This window comes from Ovis aries, chromosome 4, assembly GCF_016772045.2.
Source record: "Ovis aries strain OAR_USU_Benz2616 breed Rambouillet chromosome 4, ARS-UI_Ramb_v3.0, whole genome shotgun sequence".
NCBI classification, from domain to species: Eukaryota; Metazoa; Chordata; class Mammalia; order Artiodactyla; family Bovidae; genus Ovis; species Ovis aries.
The window spans coordinates 67,986,151-68,012,675 of record NC_056057.1 but is presented as its reverse complement, the minus strand read 5'-3'; the positions used below and the strand labels follow the sequence as shown (position 1 = coordinate 68,012,675).

Sequence of the window (26,525 nt, the reverse complement as noted above, 5' to 3'; positions counted from 1 at the left end):
GACAAAGTTGAGGCCAGAGGCTCCCGTGGTTAGTGCTGCAGGAGGTCAGAGACCAGCGGTCAAGATCAAGGCTGGAAGCCTGAGCTTTTCAAAGTAAGGAGTCATGCCAGCAGTCTGAAAAAAGTCCCCAAATTGGAAGGCCAAGGTTACCGCTTCTAGGTTTCAGGAGTTCCAAGTTCATGGTGCCTGGTACCTACCTACCCTTATAGCATGATCTGAAGAGCTAGCTGAGTGATCTGCCTTCTCTCCTCTCATGGGTTCACACTGTGTTGATTGGCCTGAGTCCATAGGGTATCAGCATGAGGCACCTGGACTCACCCACAGATTAGAGCAGTGAGCCCTCGGCTATGGGGTCACAGCTCTGATCACGGCATTCGTGGTGATCAGGTGTGTGTGGAGACCCGAGCGGTGGAAGATGTGTCCTATAGGAGCCACTCCAGTGAAATAAATGGCAGCCTGATTCAAATATTTTAAACATTTAGAGGAGGCTCTGTTTTCTCAGCTGCTGTTTGGTTTGTCATTTTATTAGCAGTTTTCGTAGTAGCAGGCCAAGAGGCTGCCTAAGGGCAGGGCACATGTTTCCCTGGAAGGTTTAATGGTGATGCTTGTGCAGGGATTCTAGATGCCCTGCCTCTGAGCACCTATCTAAAGCAAACACAGATGTTCTTTGGGCGTTGGGGCACCTCAGGGATGCTCAGATTCAAATGCTATGGCTTGGCCTTTCTCTTTGTGGCCCAAACTTTCATTTACAACTCTACTGAAATATTAATATGTCTCACTATGATTATATATTTTTTATTTTCCCTTTTATATCTTCTGATTTTTGCTTTATGTATCTTTGTTTCTTTGTTGTTAAGATGTCTAATGGTTTACGATGTCTATCTTCTTTGTGAATTGAACCATTTATCGTTAAAAATATTCATCTTTGTTTCACTTTTTAAAAATCAGTGAATTAAAAAAAAAACTCTGTTCTAGTTTCTCTTCAGATCATATAAATCTTTCACCTTTATAAAACTCTACTGTTAGACCAGGAGAATTTGAGCACTGGTGGGATATTGGTTGACATGAAGAAATTATAATAAATTTTATTTGATAATATTGTTGCATTTTAAAGAGCATTTTTCTTTGATATCATACAGTGTTGGACATATGTTTTTTAAATTTATTTAGAATGTAGTTTTTTTTGTTTTTAACAAGCAGGGGTTTGGAGGGAAAAGCAGGTTAGGATAAAGATAGAACAAGACTGGCAGTGCGTTGATAATTGTTGAAGCTGGATGATGGTACATGGGGACTCATTCTATGATGCAGATTTTCTATATGCTAATGTTCTATAATAAAAAAATTTTAATGAACATCAGTAACCTCAAAATATGCAAAGTAGAGATGATTTAACAGAACCAAGGAGGGAATTATGTAGCACGCTTTCACTAATTCCAGTGGATGCTTGAGACCAAATAGTATATGGTTTTTAAAAAATATTTATTCATGTATTTATTTGGCCGCATCGGGTCTTTGTTGCATCATGTGGGATCTTTCACTGGGGCACATGAACTCTAGCTGTGGCACCCCGCTGCTCCAGGGTGTGTGGGATCCTGGTTCCCTAACCAGTGATCAAACTTGCGTCCCTTGCATTGCAAGGCAGATTCCCAACCACCAGCAAGTCCCAGCTGTTTGTTTAATTTTTAAAAAGTAAGATTTATGGAGGCATAGAATCTGCTTAAAATTACCTATGTTGCTTCCTTCTGCCATATAATCTGGTTCCTGGTTTTCTAGAGATTCGTGTTAAGGCTTTTAACACCACTACCAGCAGAGGTGTCACCTCTCATCATTGAGCTGATTTATGGAATTTTTTTTCCTTCTGAGATTTAGAATTGCAACAGGTGACTTAAAAATTTTTTTTTTCAAATTACTTTTATTTTTGTATTTATTTTTAATTGGAGGGTAATTATAATATTGTTTGGTTTCTGCCCCACATCGTCATGAGTCAGCCATAGCTATGCATATTCCTCCTCCCTCTTGAGCCTCCCTCCTGCGTCTTACCCCAACACTTAACTTTGAATTTGAATGTCAGGGAAGCTGTGAGGCTGGCAGCTACTATCTCCTTTGCTACTTTTTATTGAAATAAGCCTTGAGATCTAACTCAAACACCAGATAACTAACAATGGTTTGTAAAACTATTGCCTGTACTGTCCTCTGCCCAGGTGCAAGGACACCCAGTATTCAGCTGCTGTTTTCTCCTCAGACAAAGCACAGAGGACGTGGTGGGAATTATTGAAGCAAAACTTTTCCAGGTGGCAACTCTTCCCAACACCGAGGTCACCCAGATATGGAAAAATGTTCACCTTCAGCCTTCTCTCCTGGCTAACACAGTGGTTGTCTGCGGAAGGATTGCAGAGGGTGGTGAGGGAAAACGACCTTTAAAACCCACTCTGAGGCAAAACCTTTGGCCTTGGAGACAGCTTGGGAAGTATGTTATGGCTTTAAAAACAAAAACAAAAACCAAAAAAATCTTGTGGGTTCCTGAGTAGGTGACCAGCTCTTCTCAAGAGATCACATCCTGGGCACTCAGGGACTATTTTAAACCTCATGACTGTGAAATACAGATTCTCTTTTTTACCCTTTTGGCATTGCAGACTGTCAGATTTTCTGGCAGATATTATTGGCTTGACTGGAAGCGGGGGAAAGTACAATAATGCTGGGACTCAGATCTATAACAGGGGGGAAGGCTCAGCACACAGGGCACAGCCCACTCCTGTAGCTCAGGGGCCCCTCCTGCAAACACTGCTGAGGGCTGGTAAATGAGTTGTGCTTTTTGACCACTAATTCATAACTATCACTAAAAATGCTCACCAAAAGTACATTGTTATATCCAATAGTAAGGATTAAAAAAAAAAAAAGAAGAAGCCGGTTGTTAAGGGAGAAAGACTCACTGGAAACGTGCTCTGTCTTTGCTCACTTCTTCAAAGGCCATCATGGAGATCTGGACCCACCCCTGGGAGCGCAGCACCCTCCTTCCCCACCTGGAGAATCGCTGCAGACAGCTAGGGTGGAGTTGGGGAAAAGGGGAAAGTCACAGCAATAATAGTGATGATCGCAGGTGGGGGTTAGAACATAGGCTCTAGGGAGAATCCCAGGAACCACTGAGATCCCATATGAAAACCCGAAACACGCAACAGCACGTGCGTCCTTCCTTTAGCTCTTAGGTGGAATGAATGGACCTGTGGCAGCTGTATTTGGATACATTGTTCTAGAACGTGTCACTTTAAGGCCAGGAGAACCAAGACCAGCCAGGGTCACCCAAGCACCCAGGTCCCTAACCTTCTGCTTTGATGTCCAGAGTACCAACCCTCGCCCCACCCCCACCTGCTGTAACTTTCTGTGTGTTGTTGTCACCTTCTAGGTGATGGGCCCCTTACCTTCTTAATTTCAGGAATCAGGGCATTTCACCAAACCTCTGGTTCTCTTTCCTGCCAAATGCAGTTGTCCATTATCACGTACTTGGGGTTTCTGCCTTAAGGTTGGGAGGACAAGCCTGGAAAAAAGACAGAATGCATTAAAAGTCACTTTTTGGCATGGATGCTTTCCCAATAGCAGTTAAAATTGTGCGTGCGTGCTCAGTCGCTTCAGTCGTGACTCTTTGCAACCCTATTGACTGTAGCCTACCAGACTCCTCTGTCCATGGGATTCTTCAGGCAAGAATACTGGAGTGTGCCCTCGGGGATCTTCCCAACTCAAGGATCGATCGAACCCACATCTCCTGCATCTCCTGCCACTGTGCTCGAATTCTTTACCCCTGAGCCGCTAGGGAAGCCCACTTAAAATAGTGAAAGTGAAAGTTGCTCAGTCGTGTCCGACTCTTTGTGACCCCGAGGACTGTATAGTCCATGGAATTCTCCAGGCCAGAATACTGGAGTGGGTAGCCTTTCTCTTCTCCAGGGGATCTTCCCAACCCAGGGATCGAACCCAGGTCTCCCGCATTGCAGGCAGATTCTTTACCAGCTGAGCCACAAGGGAATTAAAATAGTGCTTGTGTTTTATCATTCAAAACAGTGATCCTCTAACATACTGCTGCAAACAGGTTGACAGTTGAATGAAGACCTTCCCATGGAGTCACTCTTTCCACACCCTCTGTGAGAAAGAGCAGATCATGGTCTAACTTGAGGTTTCCCTAAAAGCAGACTCAGAGACAAAGGTTTGGGTCTCAAGTAGTTTATTTAGAAGGTGATTCCTGGAAGCGCTGGCAAGGGAGTTAGGAAGCGAGGTAGTGGAAGAAAGAAAGCTGTGGAGAGTATGTGGGAAATCGGGCTGCCTCCTGGCAAGAAAACATGCCAGCCTTGCCCTGTGTGGTGCCTGGGCTTGGGTGCTGCTTCAGAAATTCACGTTCAATGAATGAGAGTGCACCCTCTCTGGTGCTTGCTGGTGACACCAAAGCTCATATTAAACAGCCAGGCCACCTGCTGGTGGTGACATCAACATAAGAATTTTAAATGTTGCACCAGAGATGTGCTTTTCCCAGAAATTTCTCTGTATTTATAGAACACTATTCTGAGGCCCTCAAAAGAATTCTCAGCTGTGGCTCAGTTCTTTGGTCCTCAGTGAGATGAAATTGGAAGCTAAAATATGCAATGTGGCATTCCCATGTGCAGTATTAACATTTACCAGTAATTATCAGTATTAATGTTTCATTATGGATAATACTGTGTGACAACAAGTGGGCTAATTTGAATACCTGTTTGACCTTGACACACTGTTATCATGCTGCTGCTGCTGCTGCGTCACTTCAGTCGTGTCTGACTCTGTGTGACCCCACAGACGGCAGCCCATCAGGCTCCCCCATCCCTGGGATTCTCCAGGCAAGAACACTGGAGTGGGTTGCCATTTCCTTCTCCAACGCATGAAAGTGAAAAGTGAAAGTAAAGTCACTCAGTTGTGTCCGACCCTCAGTGACCCCATGGACTGCAGGCTCCTCTGTCCATGGGATTTTCCAGGCAAGAGTACTGGAGTGGGGTGCCATTGCCTTCTCCGACTGTTATCTTGAGTCAAGGTCAAATCCGGTGTCCTGTTTTACAAACAGGCTCAGGCCCTTTAAGACGTGCAGAAGACCTCGAAGCAGATGAAGCAACTAAGCTGTGTTGCTTGTTCACACTTAAAAAGTTCTTTTTGGTAAGTGTAAGAGACACTCAGTAGTAGGAAGTGGTTGGTGGGTAAATAGCCTCGACATCAAGTCATACACAACATGTTATGGGCTGAATTGTGTCCCCCTCCAAACTCACATGTGACTGATAGGGTGGGCTTCCCAGGTGGTGCTAGTGGTAAAGAACCCGGCTACCAATGAGGGAGACTCGAGTTCGATCCCTGGGTCAGGAATATACCCTGGAGGAGGATTCTTCCAGTATGCTTGCCTGGAGACTCCCATGGACCGGGGAGCCTGGCGGGCTACAGTCCATACATTCACAAAGAATCAGACATGACTGAAGCTACTTAGCATGCATGCACACAGGGTTAACATGTGAAGATACAGGAGGGGAGGACATGCTCATTTGCAAACAGAAGAAATCAAGCCTGCCCACACCTTGACCTTGACGTTCTAGCGTCCAGGAAGAAAGTAAATTTCTATTGTTAAGTCACCCAAGCTGTGGTTCTTTGTTACAGCAGCCCCAGGAAACAAGTATACACTGTCTGTGTTAATAGGAAGGGACAGAAACTGCTCACTGGCTCCCTCAGCTCAGGGATGCCCAGCCTCTATCCTCTCTGCTCCTCCACCATGCTAGGAGGAAAGGTCATTTAGGGCAAATCTAGTTCCAAAGTCAGCCCTCCCCAAACCGAGGGCTGCATCTTGCATCCTCACTCCCTGCTGTGTAGGCACATCCTTTCCCCCAAGGTTTTACACTTTTTTTTTTTTTGGTCTATTTTGTTCTAACTTTTTCTGTTTTATCTTATTTTTGTCTACTATTTAGAATATGCAGAATTTCTGATTAGCAGGGGCCTTCTGCTCCTAAGACCTTGTTTAAAGACGTTTGCGTCTAATGACATTAAACTGCTGAGTGGACTGCAGGAGTAATGCATTTCAGAACCAATGAGCAGATAACTTCTATTTCTAGAAGCTTATATGGAGAGTGGTATTTAGTCCTTACCCCCTTAGATTGTTTTAGCAATCCATTATAGGACTGTATTTCAACCATCACAAAGCAAATTGCTCTGCTCAAAGGCCACACAGCAGCTGTTGACTCCCTTCTTGGAACCTTGTTGTTACTGATTCTTGCTGGAATAACGGGGCTCAGTTATGGCTGGAGTGGATGGGTAGACCCAGGGTAAGCCCCACCAGTTCTTAACAGAAAATGGGTTTGTCCCCTTGGACAGAAGATAGATGAGGTGGGATTCATATCATGTAAGAACCTCATAGTCAGTGTTAGAAGTTTGAGAAATGCTTTATTTCTTTTTTAACTTTAGTTACATTTCATTAGTAAATCTTAAAATCTACTGGTCAGTAGGCATAAATTACTCTAATGTCTGGGATGTGTTTTTGTTTTTTGCAAATCATTGTGCTAGGCTGTGAGATCCCCAAAATCAGTAGAGTCCTTTGGTCTCTACTTTCAGATAAAACACATGAAGAGATAAGAACATAAAGTAATATGTTTTACTGCAGCAAGGACGAAAGAGTGTAGATTAACCAGAACTGAGTGATAACAGACCATAATCATTGAGGGATTGGGTTAAAAAAGCTGTCTTTCTCATCAGAGTGGAAAACAGCGCAGGCGATGCCCAGGCACTCACTCCAGGTGCTTGTGAGTGCTTCCACGCCCCTCCGTTTTGCATCCTGGGAGCCTCCCTCGCTTCACCCTTGTCCTGGCTCTGTGGCAAAGTGCAATTAAACTTCACTTCCTGGTAACCCAGTATTTCAGAAGCTAAATCAAGTTGTCTCTGTTTTAAAAAGAATCGTGACACCATTTCCCCCCATTATTTGAGAAAAACACAAAAATGAATTTCTTCTTCTTGATTTTTATTTCATCATGTTCTACCTCATTCCACAAAAAGTTGGCACAGCCATTGTTCAAAATTCTGCTTTCACAAACGTTTTTTAAACCCTTCTCACAGTACTTGGCTTCTAAGATTTTTTTTTTCTGGTTTATGAGGTATCTAATTCATTTGTTAAATCAAAAAGTTCTATACAGATGTCCACCAATTCAATTATAAAACACACCTTTCAGGTCTCCCACTCCTATTGACCACTGGTGTCATCTGGAGCATCCACTATTCCGTGGACCCCTCCACCCTATGACTTTGACGACTAGAATGCTTTATTATGATTTTCTTTAAAATATTTCTTTATAAGTAGTAGAGTATATCTGTGTGTATAGTCATGTGACTTGGTTTTTTCTTTCTGTGTGTGAGTCTTTTACTTTTTGCTGTGCTGCGTCTTCACTGTTGCGTGTGCTATTCTCTCGCCGCAGTGAGGGGGGCTCCTCTCTCGCCGCAGTGAGAGGGGGCTCCGCTCTCGCTGCAGTGAGAGGGGGCTCCTCTCTAGTTGCAGTGAGAGGGGGCTCCTCTCTTGCCGCAGTGAGAGGGGGCTCCGCTCTCGCCGCAGTGAGAGGGGGCTCCTCTCTAGTGCGGTGTGCAGGCTTCTCGTTGCTAAGGCTTCTTTGTTGACTCTAGGTCTTGCAGGCTGCAGTAGTTGCAGCAGGTGGGCTCAGTAGTTGCGGCTCCCAGGCTCTAGAGCACAGGCTCAGCAGTTGTGGGACACAGGCTCTGTGCTGCTTCCCAGCATGTGGCATCTTCCTGGACTGGGGATTGAACCCATGTCTTCTGTATTGGCAGGAAAATTCCTTACCACTGAGCCACCAGGGAAGCCCATGACTTGATTTTTTAATAGATTGTTTTTTTAAAGTGGTTTTAGGTTCACAGAAAATACAGAGAATTCCCTTCTCCTTCCTGCCCTGACAGAAGCACAGCCTCCTCCTCTTTCAACATAAGATTTTTCATCAAGATTTAAACTCTGTGTTTTGTTAAAGGTTCCTTATCTTTAAAACCATCCCTTTGATAATGTTGTTACTCAAAATGAACAGCATAAGTACCAAAGATTAGTGGAATTTAAAAACTGTAATTAAAAATGTGTGTTAGTCACTCAGTCATGTCTGACTCTTTGCAACTCCATGGACTATAGCCTGTCCATGGAGTTCTCCAAGCAAGAATACTGGAGTGGGTTGCCATTTCCTACTCCAAATTAAAAATAATTTATGTATTAATTTTTTACTATCTTACATTCATATAATATAGTCATATTTTCTGCCAGTACAAGTATTATTGGAATAAAATGGAATAAATGGACCATCAGGGAAGTCCCATGTTTCACATTCTGATGTGCATCTGTCCTGCCCATGCAAGTCCCTTTAGGCAGAAATTACATCTTAATCAACCCTGCCAGGGTTCAGCACAATGCCTTGAGTAATAAACACTCCTCAAAATTCACTGAAATAAAATTTGTTATTTAATCTGAAAATGCAGTGTGAATTTAAAATAAAACAACTATTTTTGTCATGAGAATCACAGAAGGGGCCTTCCAGGGCACCCAAGTGTGACTCATACAATATACTCACTAATGACACTCCTTGTATATTTTTAATAAAACGGGGCCACCTCAAACTCTCCCTTAAAAATACTGTAGCATCAGAGATCAGAGAAGTAGCTGGCACATCTACCAAGTGCATTAAAGGCAGTTCATGTTTGTTGATACTATTGATACTCTGTGCCTGAAAGAGTCTTGTGACTTCCAGATGCTTCATCATCTGAACAGACTTCAGCCTGGAAGAACAGCTGCTATCACTGGTACCAGTAGCCTGGGGGTCTTTATATGGCCTTTCCCTAAGCAGGACTGGAGCCCCTTCCTTAGGGCTGGGGGTTGACTTCACGGGGATGCCAAGCAGGCAGCAATCCATCAGTGCAGAGGAAGGACAGTAGACAGGGAGATATCTCAGTTTGCAAAGGCAGCGGTTGCACTGCTCTGATTACACGGAACCTCAATCCACAGGCCTACCTTTAGGAGATGTAAGACCACAATGCAGTTAAGCAAAGTGAACTAAAAATAGCCCCCTGCTTTTTTCTGTTATAATTCACTTCCTCAGATGATGGGCCTGATCCATTTAAGCAGAATTCTTTCCCTGTCATAACTGTCATAAAGATGTTTTGAGGATTATTAAGAACAATGAAAGTCTACATTTCCTCTTGATTCATTGCAGCTGTCATGACCTTCTGTCTATTTCCGCTCTCCTCTAGAATTGCTGGCATTCAGTGAAACAGATGCTACAGTATTTTTAAGGGAGGGTTTGAGGTGGCCCCGTTTTATTAAAAATATACAAGGACTGTCATTAATGAGTATATTGTATGAGTCACACTTGGGTGCCCTGGAAGGCCCCTTCTGTGATTCTCACGACAGGAATAGTTGTTTTATTTTAAATTCACACTGCATTTTCAGATTAAATAACAAATTTTATTTCAGTGAATTTTGGGGAGTGTTTATTACTCAAGGCATTGTGCTGAACCCTGGCAGGGTTGATTAAGATGTAATTTCTGCCTAAAGGGACTTGCATGGGTAGGACAGATGCACATCCAAATGTGAAACATGGGACTTCCCTGATGGTCCAGTGGCTAAGACTCGGAGCTCCTCATGCAGGGGGCCTTGGGTCCAATCCCTGGTCAGGGAACTAGATCCCACATGCCACAACTAAGAGCTCAGATGCTGCAACTAAGACCCAGCACAGCCAAGTGAATAAGTAAATATTTTTTTAAACGCTATGAAACATATGATCTCAGCAACCGTCATCAGAGTTTGTCTTAAGGAGAGACCTGTCTTTGGGGACCTATCTTTATAGTCTGTGAAGAGGTGGGATCGGGCGTGGAGCTTGAGGGCAGGAATGAAGCAGGATAAGAATGACTAGAGTGACTAAACCGCACCACTCGAAGCAAGGGGAAGAATTTGCTTTGTTCCTAAGAGGCTGAGGAGAGGGAAGGTACAGTTAAGAAGACAGTGAGAGAGAGGAACCAGAACACTGGTTTGAGTGGGGGACTCTGAGCCAGTGAATCCTCCTGTATTGGAATGATGAGCGACCAGATGAGGCGCAGGGGTATCCAGTGCTCAATGCGGAGCTGCTGCCTGGAATCTGGAAGCAAGCGTGCCCATGAGGCATACACGGCCTTGAAACTGTAGAACTCTTTGGGAGGCTTTGGAGAGTCCCAAGGGCTTCAAGAATGGCTCTGAGCCAGTCTCCTCTAGATCTCCAGGGCTCAGGAAACCTCAGCCAATATCTGCATATCTGGGTTAAACATGTAAAATGTATGGCTATTATACAGTAAGTAAATGCAAGAAATTAATTCTGACTTGGTTTAATCTAGGCGTCTCTGGAAGAGGCTTTATAGCTATGCCTTGAAAGATAGATGAAAGTGATTTTTTTCTAAAGAAAGGCTCCTTTTTTAATTAACTTATTCACTTTCTATGTTTTGGCTGTGCTGGGTCTTGGTTGCTTTGCATGGGCTCTCTCTAGTTGCGACGAGTCGGGGTTACTCTTCGTTGTGGTGGTCAGCCCTCTGACTGCAGCGGCTGCTCTTGTTGCAGAGCACAGGCTCCAGGCACTTGGGCTTCAGTAGTTGTGATGCATGGGCTTAGTTGCTCCGTGGCGTGTGGAATCTTCCTGGACCAGGGACCAAACCATCCCCTGCATTGACAGGCGGATTCCTATCCACTGCACTACCAGGAAAGTCCCAAGATGAATGGGATTTTGACTGACAGAGTTGGAAGAAAGGGACATATCATCCAGGGGAGTCTTTAACTTGAGATAACAAGTACGTGACCAATTCAGGGGCTGCAGAGCTGGGCCAGGTGGCTGGGATGTAAAATGTGTGGGGTAGAAGGTTGAAGCATGGACTGTAGTCAGTGCTCATAATCTTTATTTCGGAGTCAACAAGGGAGGCCATGTGCTGAAAACCCTGCATTTTCCCCTGCAGCCAGCAGGGAGGTATGAAAGGAGAGTAGGGGGCCTACGCTAGGAAAGAAAAGGTGGACCAGCAGGGTTGGCCCACACAGGCTTCTGTTACCTGAAGAGGGAGTTTCAGGTACAGGCTCTTTGCAGTGGAGGGTATCACCCTCACAGCGTAGAGTTACCCTAAGCAGTTTCCATTTTAAGTGCTCTCCGCCCTCCCCCTGCCAAGACGGCTGCTGGATCACGTTTACTGCAGTTCAGACGGTTCTCAGGCTCCACCACTCAGCTTTGGCTGTCCTTTCTGGCCCTGGCAAAGGCCTAGCACTTAGCTCCTTGGGCCCCAGCCCCTCTCATTTTCTCTCCCTTCTCCCCTCCTCTTCTTTCTGATGCCCTTCTCTACCCCTTGCTTTCTACTCTGGATGTCAGACTCTGTTTGACGCAACATCTGCTGTGGTCTCCAGCCAGAAGGCAGAGGGCCCACTGCCCCCACGCAGCTGCAGGCTTCCCATGTGTCTCCTGGGTGTTCACCCTTCACAGTTTTCCTGAGTGGTGTCATCACTAAGACGCAGCGCAGTGGGTGAGAGACCCTGACTGGCCTGGGCTCACCGCTCAGCTCTCCTCTTACTAGTGGCAGATAGCCTGTTTCCTCTCCGGGCCTCATCTGTAAACTGGACACAATATTCATAACTAGTACCTCCAGCATGGGATTGTCCAAATGCCCTGTAAATGAATTAATGTACATACAGTACTTGGAGGACTTCCCTGGTAGCTCAGCTGGTAAAGAATCCAAGTGCAATGCAGGAGAGACCCGGGTTCAATTCCTGGATTGGGAAGATCCCCTGGAGAAGAGATAGGCTATCCACTCCAATATTCTTGGGTTTCCCTGGTGGCTCAGACAGTAAAGAATCTGCCTGCAATGTGGGAGACCTGGCTTTGATCCCTGGGTTGGGAAAAATCCCTTGGCGGAGGGCATGGCAACCCACTCCAATATTCTTGCCTGGAGTATCCCATGGACAGAGGAGCCTGGCGGGCTATAGTCCATGGGGTCTCAGAGAGTCAGACCCAACTGAGCGACTGAGCACAGCACAGTACTTGGGACAGTGCCCAGCGAACACATATGCCTTCCCACTTTCTTTGAGTTATTGCTGTTGCTGTCACACTTTGCACGTTGCAGCTTCCTTACCCAGACTCCAAAGTCACCTGTGTGTGCATAGTAAAGAGTAGGAACTGGATCTTAGTGGAAGCTGATGATTTCAAATGAAAGAGAGGAAGGAGTCACAGGTTTAAAGCTTTGATGAATGAGAGAAAACCTTTAACCGAGACAGAAATGCTGGGAGGGATGAGCTGGAATTGCCCACAAGAGTGTCATTTCTTTGGCTACCTGATATGAAGAGACGACTCACTATGCTGGGAAAGACTGAAGGCAGGAGGAAAGGGGATGACACAGGATGCGATGGTTGGATGGCATCACTGACCCAATGGACATGAGTTTGAGCAAATTCCAGGAGACAGTGAATGACAGGAAAGCCTGGCGTGCTGCAGTCCATGGGTTCGCAAAGAATCGAACACAACTGAGTGACTGAACAACAACATATTATCTCGCTAGCTTGCAAATTAATCTGCTGGGAGGGGAACATGTTTCTTTTTGGTAATAATTTTTGACTAAAATAAATAGAAGATATGAAACCTCAACCAGTTTTTGAGACATTGTTCCAACTAGGTATTATGTATTTCTTAGCAATTCCTAGTGTCAGGCCCTAGACAACCAATGCGGGGCTCTTTTTTGAGTTTACAAGGTTGTTCTTCCAACACAGGTTTTAAAATCAGGCTTTCTCATAATTTAAATTTTAATCTTAAAGGCCAGGGAATATCGGCATCATCAAATAAGAGAGAATAGTGCTGAATGAATCCCCATTTCTTGGGACAAAGTGACCAAAGGATAAAGGTATGAACATGGTTTGAAACACCAGGACTGTGACATAACCTCAAAGGCAGTGACTTCTCTTACCATACCTGCATGTTTTATTGGAGCAGACAAATGTCAAAAACCCAGGGGCTTGAAGTTTATACAGAGTTCATTTCAACAAAATACTGATAATTTGCTCTCAGTTTTTTTTTAAGTTGTATATGCTGGTACTAAAAGAGGAACACTTATTTTTTGCATGCTAAGAGTTTCCACTTGAAAATAAGAGGAAAAACAATGTGTAATATAAAAGCTATAGTATTTGGCAAGAATTACAAACGATATGCTTTGGAGGGGGTGTGGATCATATAAGGAAAAGACTAGCTAAAGAAGTTTTAAATAAAAGATCTTGTAAAGGAAGCAGTTTTTGATGTAGAGCTAATTGGGCTTCCCTGGTGGCTCAGACAGTAAAGAATCTGCCTGCAGTGCAGGAGACCAGAGTTCCATCCCTGGGTCAAGAAGATCCCCCGGAGAAGGGCATGGCTACTGCTCCAATATTCCTGCCTGGAGAATCCCATGGACAGAGGAGCATGGTGGGCTACAGTTCATGGGGTCACAATGAGTCAGACATGACTCAGTAACTAACACTTTCACTTTTCACTTGAGGAAGAAGCAAAAGTTGGGGCAAGCATGGAGTGCTGGGACAATGGGAGCCTTCCCATAAGAGGCAGAAGCTTGAACACAGGCTTGAAAGTATAATTCAAAGATAGGGAGGATTGCCATACAGTGGAACTGCTTTATAACACCAGTATGGGTAGGAAAATGTTGGCATTTGCAGGTAAACTCAGCATACGAAATGCAGTCAAGCCCAGGGGTGTTATTAATGAGGACTTTGACTTTTTTTACTCCAAGGGAAATGGAAAACCCTTGCAGGTTTTGAGCAGAGTCACCTGATCTGACAGGAGCACTACTAAGGGTAAGCATGTTGTTCTAGGAACAAAACAGAGCTCTTTATCTGGCCTTCCAGGATCAGGAGGCTTCCTGGAAAATAGCCAAGAGACAAGTGTGAAAAGAGCAGAGAGCTTAGCTCAAGCTAAGGTCCAGAGGTGAGCTCCAGCATGGAAGGAGAGGTTGGGGCTGGTCACTTGGTTGGGCCTTGTGCAATGTGAAGGGATTTGAACTTGATCCTGAGGGCAGTGGGGAGCCAGCAAAGTTTTTTATGGACATGGTAAGTGACATGTCCCTTATACAGACCACTCGGGTGGCTGTGCAGAGGAGGGCAAGACAGGAGGCAGGAAGACCAGCTGAAGGAATCTGAAAGTGCCTGCATTAATACTGGTGGCCTGCATTAAGTCAGCATCAATGGAGAAAAGGAGCCAGATTCTAGAGTCATCACCAAGGAGAAGTCACCAGGAGTTTGTGATGCAGTGGCTATTGAGAATGAGGAAGAGAGAAGGGTCTGAGATGGCCTCCAGGTCCTTGGGCATGGAGATAGCTACCAGCATATGGTGACTGAATTGATGCCCCTGGATGAGATGACTTTGACAAATGGAGTTCCTATGGACATAGAGAATAGGCCCAGACTCCCCTATCACCTATAGCCATAATGAATGGGGCCAAACTCTGCTTCACCTCCTGATAAGGATATGATGCTATGGGAAGCAGCTCTGTATTCCAGGTAACAGTCCTGGATCTGTAGACAGTTATTTAAGAAACCAGAAAAAGAGGATACAAAGTCCATTTTTAATAGTATACAGTATCTGAACTTCTGAAAATGAGAAATAAAACTGTTAGATCTCAAAATGCCTCATTATGTAACAGCCTGGCTTGTGCACATTCGGGGTACAGGGAACATTGTGTCAGGCCTGACAGGGGAGAGTTCACGTTCTCTGAAAATATTTCCTGTGTCTCTCTTGGATCTCAGGCTCTCTCTTCTACATAAAGACGGTAGCAGCAGGAGGAAATGAATGCCAGTTCTGACTGTTCTTGGAATTCAGATTTAGTAAAGAAATGCAAGTACGCAGGCTACTGATCCCTGTCTGCCCCCAAGTATAGAGAAGGAAGGGGCGGCTGAGAGCAGGGCTAAGAAACAAGCTGTGTACCTGGAAGCCTGTGTGCTAATTTGAGTTTAACAGCCCCATTGGAGAAGTCTCCTTTAGGAGACTGCAAGGCTGGAAACATACTGCATTGATTGAGTTAAGATCATCTTTGAGACAAACAACCTGCTAGATTTTGATAAGTGTTTCTCACAGAAACCAATATCAATCAAGCAGATGTAGTAATGACATAGGACAGCAGGGTCACAGTAGCAGGTCAATATGCATTTCACTCCATTTGGGCTAGACTGTCATCCTCCTCTCTCAAACTATACTGAACCCTCATCAACACATTTGCTGGAACGACAAATGGATATGCAAAAGCTCTTATAATTCATCAAGACAGGAGGACAGATACCTCGTTGTCCTTGGCCCACTTAGTACCGTTCTAATCTTCCTGATTTACTTCAGTTTTTCAGCCTGTATTTGGAAGGGCCATGGTCTAAATTTGCATTACTCTTCTACCACTTTGCATCTTTTTAGGATCCAGGCTATTCCATGGGAAGCTTGCTTTAGAAAAACTGAGTCAACAAAAGCTTTGTGTGGAACTCACAAATTGTCACACTCAATAGCAACGTTAAGAAAGAACAGGTGCAAACGTTCAAATGATAGCTCAGTTCCTTGTTTTGTACGTAGCGGGGGCAGGCAAGCCTGTTGGGTATGTTTGCCATAGAAAAAGTGTTCAGGAGTGACTCTCTCACTCAATTTTTTTAGTGAACTTGCCAATAAGCAGGATTTACATAGAGTAAAAAACTCGGTGAATATGTGAAAATCTTCTCTTTCCTGTTTCTGTATCCAGTAACCACAGTAACCAGACCTCTTAGGCTTGATTTTTAAGAAAGCAAATTACAAATGAACTGTTAATAAATATTGCAGGTGGAGGAGAAACACGCACCACAGCAAAATATGGTCTTCAGTGTGCTGACGAATATGTCCTTAGATGTCCTTTTGTACAAAACCAGTTGAGCTGTGGTCCCCTTAACTATGAAGTTATTTGCTCTTTCCTACCTCACGAAAGACTGAGGATACCTTTCCTAATACCAGGTGAGGGAGCGCCCTCTAGTGGAACATCATCAGGGCAGACAGTCAGTTCCGTTCCTTTCAGTCGCTCAGTCATGTCTTTGTGACCCCATGGACTGCAGCACACCAGGCCTCCCTGTCCATCACCAACTCCCAGAGTTTACTCAGACTCATATCCATTGAGCCGATGATGCCATCCAACCATCTCATTCTCTTTCGTCCCCTTCTCCTCCTGCCTTCAATCTTTCCAGCATCAGGATTTTTTCCAGTGAGTCAGTCCTTCTCATCAGGTGACCAAAGTATTGGAGTTTCAGCTTCAGCATCAGTCCTTCCAGTGAATATTCATGACTGATTTCCTTTAGGATGGGCTGGTTGGATCTCCTTGCAGTCCAAGGGACTCTCAAGAGTCTTCTCCAATACCACAGTTTAAAAGCATTAATTCTTCGATGCTCAACTTTTTTATAGTCCAACTCTCACATCCATACATGACTACTAGAAAAACCATAGCTTTGACTAGATGGATCTTTGTTGGCAGACAGTGGCATACAGAAAAAAGGCAGCAAAGAAGAATGTGGGGCTTCACAGGTAGTGCTAGTGGTAAAGAATCCACCTGCCAATACAGGAGGGCCAGGAGATGTCAGTTGGATCCCTGGGTCAGGAAGATCCCCTGGAGGAGGAAATGGCAACCTACTCCAGTATTCTTGCCTGGAGAATCCCATGGACAGAGGAGCCTGTGGGCTGCAGTCCACGGGGTCACAGAGTCAGACAGGACTGAGCACACACACACACATACACACACACAGAAGGATGTTGAAACGTGATGGGACCTGCCATACCCTCCAGCTGATTTGGAAGATGTTATTAACAAGTCTGTCATGTGGAACTGACAAGAATGTACTGAGGCTTGTGCTCAGTAGAAATGCAAATTCACATCATTATTCCAGGGCTTCCCTGATGGCCGGCTCAATGGTGGGGAATCCACCGGCCAATGCAGGAAACACAGGCTCAATCCCTGATCCAGGAAGACCCTGCCTGCCGTAGATCAACTGTGCCACAACTATTGGGCTTGTGCTCTAGAGCCCAGGAGCCACAACTGCTGAGCTCTTGTGCTGCAACTGCTGAAGCCCACAAGCCCTGGAGCCCCTGCTCTTTAACAAGAGCAGCCACTCCCAGGAGAAGCCTGCACACTGCCACTAGGGAGCAGCCCCCACTCTCTGCAACTAGAGAAAAGCCTGCGAAGCGATGAGGACCTAGTACCGTCCCCCAAAACCATTCCAGGGAGGTACTAGGTGCTTCATGGCACTCACTTTTAAAGCTCGGGATGGGCAAGGTTAAGGAATGGGGGGTGCATTTGGGCAATCAGTTTAAAGATGGAGTTTAAAGACGGTAAGATGAACACCAGCACCCCCACTCAGGGATTGTTAGAGTATGGTTCCAGTCACTTCTTTTAACAGAAGAATGCAAGTCATTGTATTGTTTATCTCGTAACTAGGAAGAAAATTACAAAACACTTTCACCCCCTAATCCCGCAACTGTAATGCTAGATTTTTACAAAAATGTTCATACTTCTCTTGACTAGGGTCATGATATTTCTGTTTGCTTTTTATTCCTGTTACTAATTGTTTCTAAAAACAAGAGTAAACTTAATCAATCTTAAAATTTTGAAGTTTAAAATGACTTATGGGCTAGTGGTTTATAGAGAAAGAGTTTAAAGATCATCTTGTGTGGGAAATACCCTGCTGTACATGTGCATTCGTACATATACGCATAAAAGATGTGTATCGTTAGGATTGGGACCTCTGGCTCATAGCTCAGTTGTTGACCATCATCAGTGAGCTCTTCTCAAGAGGTCAAAAGCTTGTTTCCAGGCAACAAGAAGCTGACTTTGAAGCTTGTGCCCTTCAAAGCCTGTGTAAGATGCATCACCTGGGCCATGGAGTCAGCTGGTGAAAATGCGGACTCGGCACCTTTTAACCAAAACTGCGATTGCCTTCATTTCCAGTCTGTGACACTGGAGAGTCTTTGGTTGTTCTTTTTGGCAAATGGCCATGTGGAGAAAATGGCTATTGCAAGAGCTTGTATAAGTTCTGTCTGTCCTTCAAGGGCCATCTAAGGTCTCCTGTCTTCCTCTAAGCCTGATCAATATATCCTTCCTGAACTCTTGGAGTCTTCCTCTCTGTGCAACTCACGTGGACACGCAGTCACATGCTGTGCGTGAGCGTATCATCTCCCTGGTGCCTGCTTATGCCCTTGAGAGCAAGACCAGTGTGTTATGCATCCTGGGTTTAGCTCATTCACACTCATTCATTCATTCATCCAGTGAACAGTTTTTGAGCCTATCTAGGACCAGGTTTTCTGAAAAGGCAATGGCACCCTACTCCACTACTCTTGCCTGGAGAATCCCAGGGACGGCGGAGCCTGGTGGGCTGCCACCTATGGGGTCGCACAGAGTCAGACACGACTGAAGCAACTTAGCAGCAGCAGCAGCAGCAGGGCCAACTTTTACTCGCTGGGGAGGTATTAGGGAACAAAATGAACAAGATCTCTTTTCTAAGAGAGTCTTGTGGGGGTGGTGAATCTGCAACTCATAACCACAATTGGAAATTTTCCACAAGGAATGGTAAGTATAAATGTATACACTGTGACAAACTTACAGGGGATAAAGGAATATGGTGCCCTAAGAGAGAACCCTGGGTAGCCTTATTTAGGTTAGGTGCCAGAAAAGACCTCCAAAGCGATGTTTAAGCTGAAAACCAAAGACATGGTATTCCCCACACAGCAGGTGCTAGAAAGTATTTCTCATCTCGAGAAATGTTTAACCAGATCTTAGGTCATGTAATATAAACCTTCTAATTGTGGAGGGTCCTCCTGGCTATGTCTTCTAGTGTGACCTCCCCTCCCTTATTTGCCACCAACCTGTGTATCTTCTTTCTGCTGCTCCCTGGTTCTGATAGCCCATGAAGACCCCGCTGTATCAGCACAAGCTCTAGTGGAAGTGAAACAATCGGACCTCAGTGTTGTAAGATGAGGGTAAACTCACTTGAAACTCACAAGATTTTGTGAGAATTAAAGTAACACACTCAGACACAGAGAAGAAAGCAGTCACTAAACTTTCATTGCCATCTCCTGCACTTCTTTCTTTCTGAATTTGGTCCAGGAGGGGATCTGGGGACACCAGGCAGGGTAATTATTCAGAACCTGAGAGCCAGAGTCAGGAACACACAGCCAGAAGCCCAGATAAGTGGGTGGGGCTCACCCATGAGGAGGAAACGGGGCCATGAATTAGGGCTCTTTAAGATTATGGGAGTTTCAGCACAAGAAAGAGTCTGTTCTGGGTCCCCAGGGAGAAGGATGTGAGCAGGGCAGGAGGTAAGCCTCCTGCAAGACCTAAGACCCCTAGATAACTGCACTGGGGAGAGTGATGCAGGGGAGAGCAAACAGGGAAAGCAGAAAAGTATGGGAGGGGAAACTTACCTCAGATAGGACATATGGCTTACCTGCAAATGTTACATGGAATTATAATCAAATCCCTCTTATTCCCTTACAGGTAAGTGCAGATGCTTCCAGCTTGAGAAAGGCAGATGCCAAAGGTCGGAGTGCACTGTTGGCTGATATCCAGCAAGGGACTCGCCTCCGAAAAGTCACGCAGATCAATGACCGCAGTGCCCCACAGATTGAGGGTAAGTGACCATCCGGCCTGCTAAGAGCCAAGGGCAGGGCATGTGAGGCTCAGCCAGACACTCCTGGCTTGCTCAGGACAGGGCCACAAGTGCTAATCAGGACACACATCTGGCCATCTCAGACCTGCTCGGTGTACAGTCTACATGGGTGAGAGAATCAGAGCTACCTTTCCTGATCTGCTGATGATGTTTAGCATATCTACCATCAACTTTCAAATGCTTTAAAAAAAAAAAAAACCTCATGGTAAAATAATTATTTTAACTGTTTTAAAATAACACAATATAAAACTCATCATTTTGACCATTTTAAAGTGTCCAATTCAGTGGCATTTATATATTCAGTGTTGTTGCAACCATCACCCCTGTCTAGTTCCAGACCATTTCCATCACACCAATAGGAAACCTATACCCATTAGCTAGTGGAGGTGATGGAATTCCAGCTGAGTTATTTCAAATCCTAAAAGATGATGCTGTTAAAGTGCTACACTCAATATGTCAGCGAATTTGGAAAACTCAGCAGTGGCCACAGGAATGGAAAAGGTCAGCTTTCATTCCAATCCCAAAGAAAGGCAATGCCAAAGAATGTTCAAACTGCTGCACAATTGCACTCTCACATGCTAGCAAAGTAATGCTGAAAATTCTCCAAGCGAGGCTTTAACAGTAGGTGAACCAAGAATTTCCAGGTGTTCAAGCTGGATTTAGAAAAGGCAGAGAAACCAGAGATCAAATTGCCTACATCTGTTAGATCATAGAAAAAGCAAGAGAATTCCAGAAAAACATCTACTTCTGCTTTACTAACTATGCTAAAGCCTTTAACTGTGTGGATCACAACAAACTGTGTAAAATTCTTAAAGAAATGGGAATTCCAGACCACCTTACCAGCCTCCTGAGAAATCTGTATGCAGGTTAAGAAACAACACCTAGAACCAGACATGTAACAATGGACTGGTTCCAAATTGGGAAAGGAGTACGTCAAGGCTGTATATTTTCACCCTGCTTATTTAGCTTCTATGCAGAGTGTATCATGTGAAATGCTGGGCTGGATGAAGCACAAACTAGAATCAAGATTGCCGGGAGAAATATCAATAACCTCAGATATGCAGTTGACACCACCCTCATGACGGAAAGTGAAGAGGAACTAAAGAGCCTCTTGATGAAAATGAAAGAGGAGAGTGAAAAAGCTGACTTAAAACCCAACATTAAAAACTGAAGATCATGGCACCTGGTCCCATCACTTCATGGCAAATAGATGGGGAAACAATGGAAACAGTGAGAGACTATTTTCTTGGGCTCCAAAATCACTGCAGATGCTGATTGCAGCCATGAAATTAAAAGATACTTACTCCTTGGAAGAAACACTATGACCATCCTAGACAGCATATTAAAAAGCAGAGACATTACTTTGCCAGCAAAGGTCAATATAGCCAAAGCTATGGTTTCTCCAGTGGTCATGTATGCATGTGAGAGCTGGACCATAAAGAAGGCTGAGCACTGAAGAATTGACGTTTTTGAACTGTGGTGTTGGAGAAGACTCTTGAGAGTCCCTTGGACTCCAAGGAGATAGAACCAGTCAATCCTAAAGGAAATCAACAGTGAATATTCATTGTAAGGACTGATGCTGAAGCTGAAACTCCAATACTTTGGTCACCTGATGAGAAGAACTGACTCACTAGACAAGACTCTGATGCTGGGAAAGATTGAAGGCAGGAGGAAAAGGGGACTACAGAGGATGAGATGGTTGGATGGCATCACCGACTCAATGGACATGAGTTTGAGCAAGCTCCAGGAGTTGATGATGGACATGAAAGCCTGGTGTGCTCCAGTCCATGGGGTCACAAAGAGTCGGACATGACTGAGCAACGGAACTGAACTGAAGATTTGATCGTATGGATGTTCAACGGTGTATTTATCCATTGTGAAGTAACATTTAAAGATCACTTGTGCTATGTCAACATAATTCTCAAATTGAATGAGCAAAAAATTCAAGTCTCAACCCTAACAAATGCAAAGATTTTATTTTCCATAAGGAAAAATATTTCTGCCAAATTCTCTCACAGAATCACATGACTATAAGTTTCTATGTCTTCTAGAGTATGATGGAGTAAAAGGAGCCTTGTTCCTGCCATCAGATGACCCATGTTGAGTTCTGATTCTGCCGCCGTGCACACCAGGGAAACCTCTCTGAGACTCAGTTTGCTCATCTGCAAAATGGGGGGAGATAATAATACCTGATCTCTTTTTTGATCAAGATTGTTGAAGGCTGAAATAATATTACAGTGAAAGAAAGTGAAAATGAAAGTCCCTCAGTTACGTCCAACTCTTTGTGACCCCATGGACTATATAGTCCATGGAATTCTCTAGGCCTGAATACTAGAGTGGGTAGCCTTTCCCTTCTCAAGGGGATCTTCCCAACCCAGGGATCGAACCCAGGTCTCCCACATTGCAGGCAGATTCTTTACCAGCTGAGCTACAAGGGAAGCCCCGTATATACAAAGTATGGCACAAACCAGTACAATATTGTAAAGTAATTAGCCTCCAATTAAAATAAATGAATTTAAAAAAAAGAAAACAAAAGTTAAAAAAAAGAAATATATCCAAATATAAGGTGTTATTATGGCTCCATATATTTTGCAATGATACATGGTGGTTATTCTCAAAGACAGTCCTAAAATATAATTGTATCTAATATCTGTAATTATATATGTCAATGTACATGAATAGGCAAATTATTTTAAGAAACATTTTCAGCACTGATACAACAAAAATTAGTTCTGGCTAGACCCACCATCTAATTAGTTAAGCCTAACTCAGTGGACATGAATTTGAGCAAACTCTGGGAGCCAGTGGAGGACAGAGGAGCCTGGCATGCTGCAGTCCATGGGATCACAAAGAATTGGACATGACTTCGTGACTGGACAACAAACAGGTTAACAGATCAATTCATTTTATTGGGACACTCATTTCTTTATCATTCTAGTGAAGAGGTAATGTTTAATGTTAATACTAGGAATAATCTGGCCACATTCCTCCACCAGTAGGCACTGTGCCCTGATTTCTCTGTGCATATTAGCTTCAGGCTGTGAACAATGTCTGCCAGAGATTCTTGTAAGCTCAATGTCTTCTCATTTTATGTAGTTGCTAATCACACACATCTGGAAAGCTGGAATTAGTGACATCTCTCAGGAGCTCAGGAGCTTTCTTTCCTATAGGAAAAAAAAAAAAAAGTGCAGGGAAGAGCACTAGGCCCAGGGAGTGTGAGTTGGGGAAACAGAGAATGAAAATGCCAAAGAAGAAATCACTGCAGACCTTTACTTCCTGCTTGCAAATCCTGGACCAGGCTCTGTGGACCAGAAGTTAAAATTATTGCCTAAATTAAATCTATGGGTTTTCTTCGTCTAGTCCTCCCACAACAGTCAAGTAAAAATGGGGTCAGCTCTTTACCTACAATGTTTCGGTTTTCTAATTTAAAAGGTGACGTCTACTAAGTGGTTTTCCCAGGTGGCTCAGTGGTAAAGAAGCTGCCTGCCAATGAAGGAGATGCAGGTTCAGTCCCTGGGTTGGGAAGATCCCCTGGAAGAGGAAATGGCAACCCACTCCAATATTCTTGCCTGAAAAAATCCCTTGGCAGAGGAGCCTGGTGGGCTACAGTTCATGGGATTACAAAGAGTCCACAGACTGCGCGCGCACACACACATCTACTAAATGGCAGTAGAGCGATGCCTTTGTTTTGATCCTTTTTCAGAATGGTTACTACTGATGGGTCTTTGGTAGCCTGGAGAGGGTGGCAGACAGGCCGGGGCACAAGGCAGGGGTTCTTGAGAAAGATGTTGAGTAGGAGCAGGGTAACACTGGTGGGGGGAGAAGGGAAGGCTGCCACAGGCAGTGTTAGACCATGGCCAGGGTGAGAGCTGGCCACTCAGGTCCACATCTACTTGCCTCTTCTCTCTCCAGGTTCTAAAGGAACCAACAAAGAAGGAGGAGGGCCTGCAAATTCTCGAGGGGGGAGCACACCTCCAGCCCTGGGAGATCTGTTTGCTGGTGGCTTTCCAGTTTTACGACCGGCAGGCCAGAGGGATGCAGCAGGTAAGGAAGAGTTCAAATTGGCCATGTTTGACTCTTATCTCCTTATGACAGGGCATAAGTGACATGTTTAGAGGAAACAGTCAGGTAGTAGGAGATCACCTCTTTGGAAGCATAAGTACTAGAAGTTTTCAAAACACAGAATTGTTTCTAAGAGATCTTTGAAATCCTCATCCTGTTTAAATCATCCCACTGTAATCACTGAAGAAGGAGTTGCCATAGTGTGGCGTGTTTAGCAATGGTGTGATCGTGGCCCACACTGCAACGTATGGATGTAAATCACAATAGAAGGTCTTCGTGACGTCACTGTGGACTCACTGGCAGTGTGAGTTGTGATGGGTCTCTAGCATCATGTCTGTTAGGTGTTGCCATGTAGCAAACCCTAGACATCACTGGCTTGTATAGAATGTGTGATGAGACTTCCATGCAATACGAGGTCTCCTGGAAACATACACAGATGGGAGGAGGAAGACATATTTCATCTTTTGATAAACACCCAGGCTCAAAAGCTGATTCCTTCCATGTCAGCAAAGCCCCCGTGATGCTCTCGAGGTGGCCTTTCCCTACCGCTTCATGGTCTGCTGTTGTGTTTCCAGTTGGATTTCGAGGGCTTGCGTTCATGTGATGAAGGAAACCCTTTGCTTGGTGCTCACTGTCGGAGCCCTGTCTGCTGCCTGGTTTCCTCGCCAGAGCTGATTCTGACTCCTGTGGGTCTCCCCTTGAACTCGCTCTGCTCAGCTCTCTGCTTCATCCCAGAATGGGCATGCACACAAGCTGGGCAAGGATTTGTGCTGTCCTGGCTTCTGCTGCTCACATGGTGATACAAACGGGTTTGCCCATCTCTCATTAGGTTGGCCATTTAGTAAGTAGAGGCTCCTGTACTTTAAATGACCCACTTTAAGGGTTTTGGAATCTCAGATACATGGTGCTCTCAGACACTTAAAAACTTAAGATTAGTTATTCAGGGATTGATTCTGCTACTCAGACTTGTTACCTCTTTAAAGTCATCTGCCTGGTGGGTAGAGAGGGAGGCCTTGCCTTGTCTGGAGAGCTGACTGGGTCCTCCATCTTCATCCCTGTGGACTACTGAAAACAGGCTGGAGCACTTGGAGGCAGGAGCACTTGGAGGCAGGAATCTCTGAGGCTGACACCTACCCTGGACCTCATAGAAAATGTCTCACACTGGAATCACAGGTGGTAGATCCTGACCCTGAAAAGGCCAGGTGGGGACCTCCTGCTGCTGCTCATGGACAGTCAGCCATTCTGGCAATGCTTGCCTTAGCACCCTGGTGGAACCAAGTCCGCCAGGGTGGATGCATATGTGTAAAGATATTACCTCCTCCACAGCCATCTAAAAGAAAATTTCAACAGAGGAATAATGACAGCTCCACCCTGCCTCCAGAAGAGCGTTCCACAGTTGAGACTCATGTCATGAGTCACGTGTCCAGGTGGCTGTCGCATCATAGCCAGAGTAGGTCATCCGTTTGGAAAGCCAGAGTTACTGTGGTCCTGCTCACTTAGTTTTAGCCCCAGAGTCACCTCTTCCATGCCCTTCCATGATCGGCCTGCCTTTTGGCACCAAGTAGTTTTAGCACCTGGTTTGGTAAACACACTGGAGACTCAGGGACTGAAAAGCTCAGAACCACCAACAGCTGCTGGCATTATAATTTGATATGAAACCTGTGTTTCCTATTCTGCAGCACCAGGAAGCTGAAGGTGTGAGAAGCAAACGTTTTCTAGTGGTTTCCAAATATTTTCATAGAGATTATAAAATATACAGGTGCTGAAAAATGTATTCCCAAAAATTCCTTTTAGGGAAAGTGTATTTATTTGGAAGAAATGTCTTAATATGCCTCCTAAGTGGAGTGATACTCCAGGGACATATTTAAGTGACTGCAGAACTTTTGTGCAGTAAACAAAAGGGACTTTTTTTTTACTTTGAAGTGACAGAGGGGGAAAAAAGGGTAAGAAGTGGCAAGTAGGGTGAAAGTGTGTGCAAAGAGTGAGGAGGCCCCAGCCAGGGAGCACCCTCCACCCGAGTCTTCCATGACATCCACCACACACAAATGCTTACTGTGAGCAAGTTGTTGTTGCTGTTGGCATTGGATTTAAAGAGACATTGGATTTCAATTTGGGGTTGATGTGGTGAAGGATCTACACGGTAAGAAAGCCAGGAGATCAGGAGACAGCAAGCCGCTTAGAAATGGGCAAAAGCCCTTGGGAAAGGGATCTTTGATTTTCCAGAGGGTATGGAACTGGGAGGTTCAAGGTCATTGGACCTGCACCCCCAAAGCAGGGTGTATTCCCATTGACTTTCCAATCACCTAATATATTCAGGGAATCTTGAATCTCCTCTCAAGTCAGAAACAAAGTCCATATTCACAAAATGCTGGAGTGAGGAAAACCTCCCTCATCAGGAGCTTCTGGTTGGTACACCTGCAGACGCGGCTGACGGGCCTAGAGCATAACAGGGTGAGGGTGAGGGTGGCCTTGAGAGGAGGAAGGGTGAAGGAGGTCAGGGCAGCCCTACATCCTGGTCAGAGGGTGGAGGTGGGATACAGCAGGCAGCCGGTGCCACAGCTGCAGTCTGGCAGCTCCAGCTGGGCTTGTCTCACCGGAGGCCAGTGTGTTTCTGCAGGCAAGGGCCTTGGGCCGGCCCTCTTGGGTGCCAGCTGCTCCACCTGCAGCCTCCAGTGGAGGGAAGAGAATGACCAGCATGCGGTTCACTGAGGTCGTGCTGGACAGAGCCCTTCGCTAGGGCGCACACCCTGGGGTC

The 26,525-nt window shown here is 45.0% G+C and overlaps 1 protein-coding gene across 1 annotated transcript in view; it reads left to right on the top strand.

Annotated features, from left to right (window-relative positions):
* The window catches only part of WIPF3 (WAS/WASL interacting protein family member 3), an 81,657-nt gene that overhangs the window by 36,126 nt on the left and 19,006 nt on the right, over window positions 1–26,525 (top strand). Inside the window, exons 3-4 of the mRNA XM_027968646.2 lie at window positions 19,537–19,669; window positions 23,621–23,752. Of these exons, the coding sequence (XP_027824447.2) occupies window positions 19,537–19,669; window positions 23,621–23,752 (265 nt within the window). The remainder of the gene's footprint in view (window positions 1–19,536; window positions 19,670–23,620; window positions 23,753–26,525) is intronic.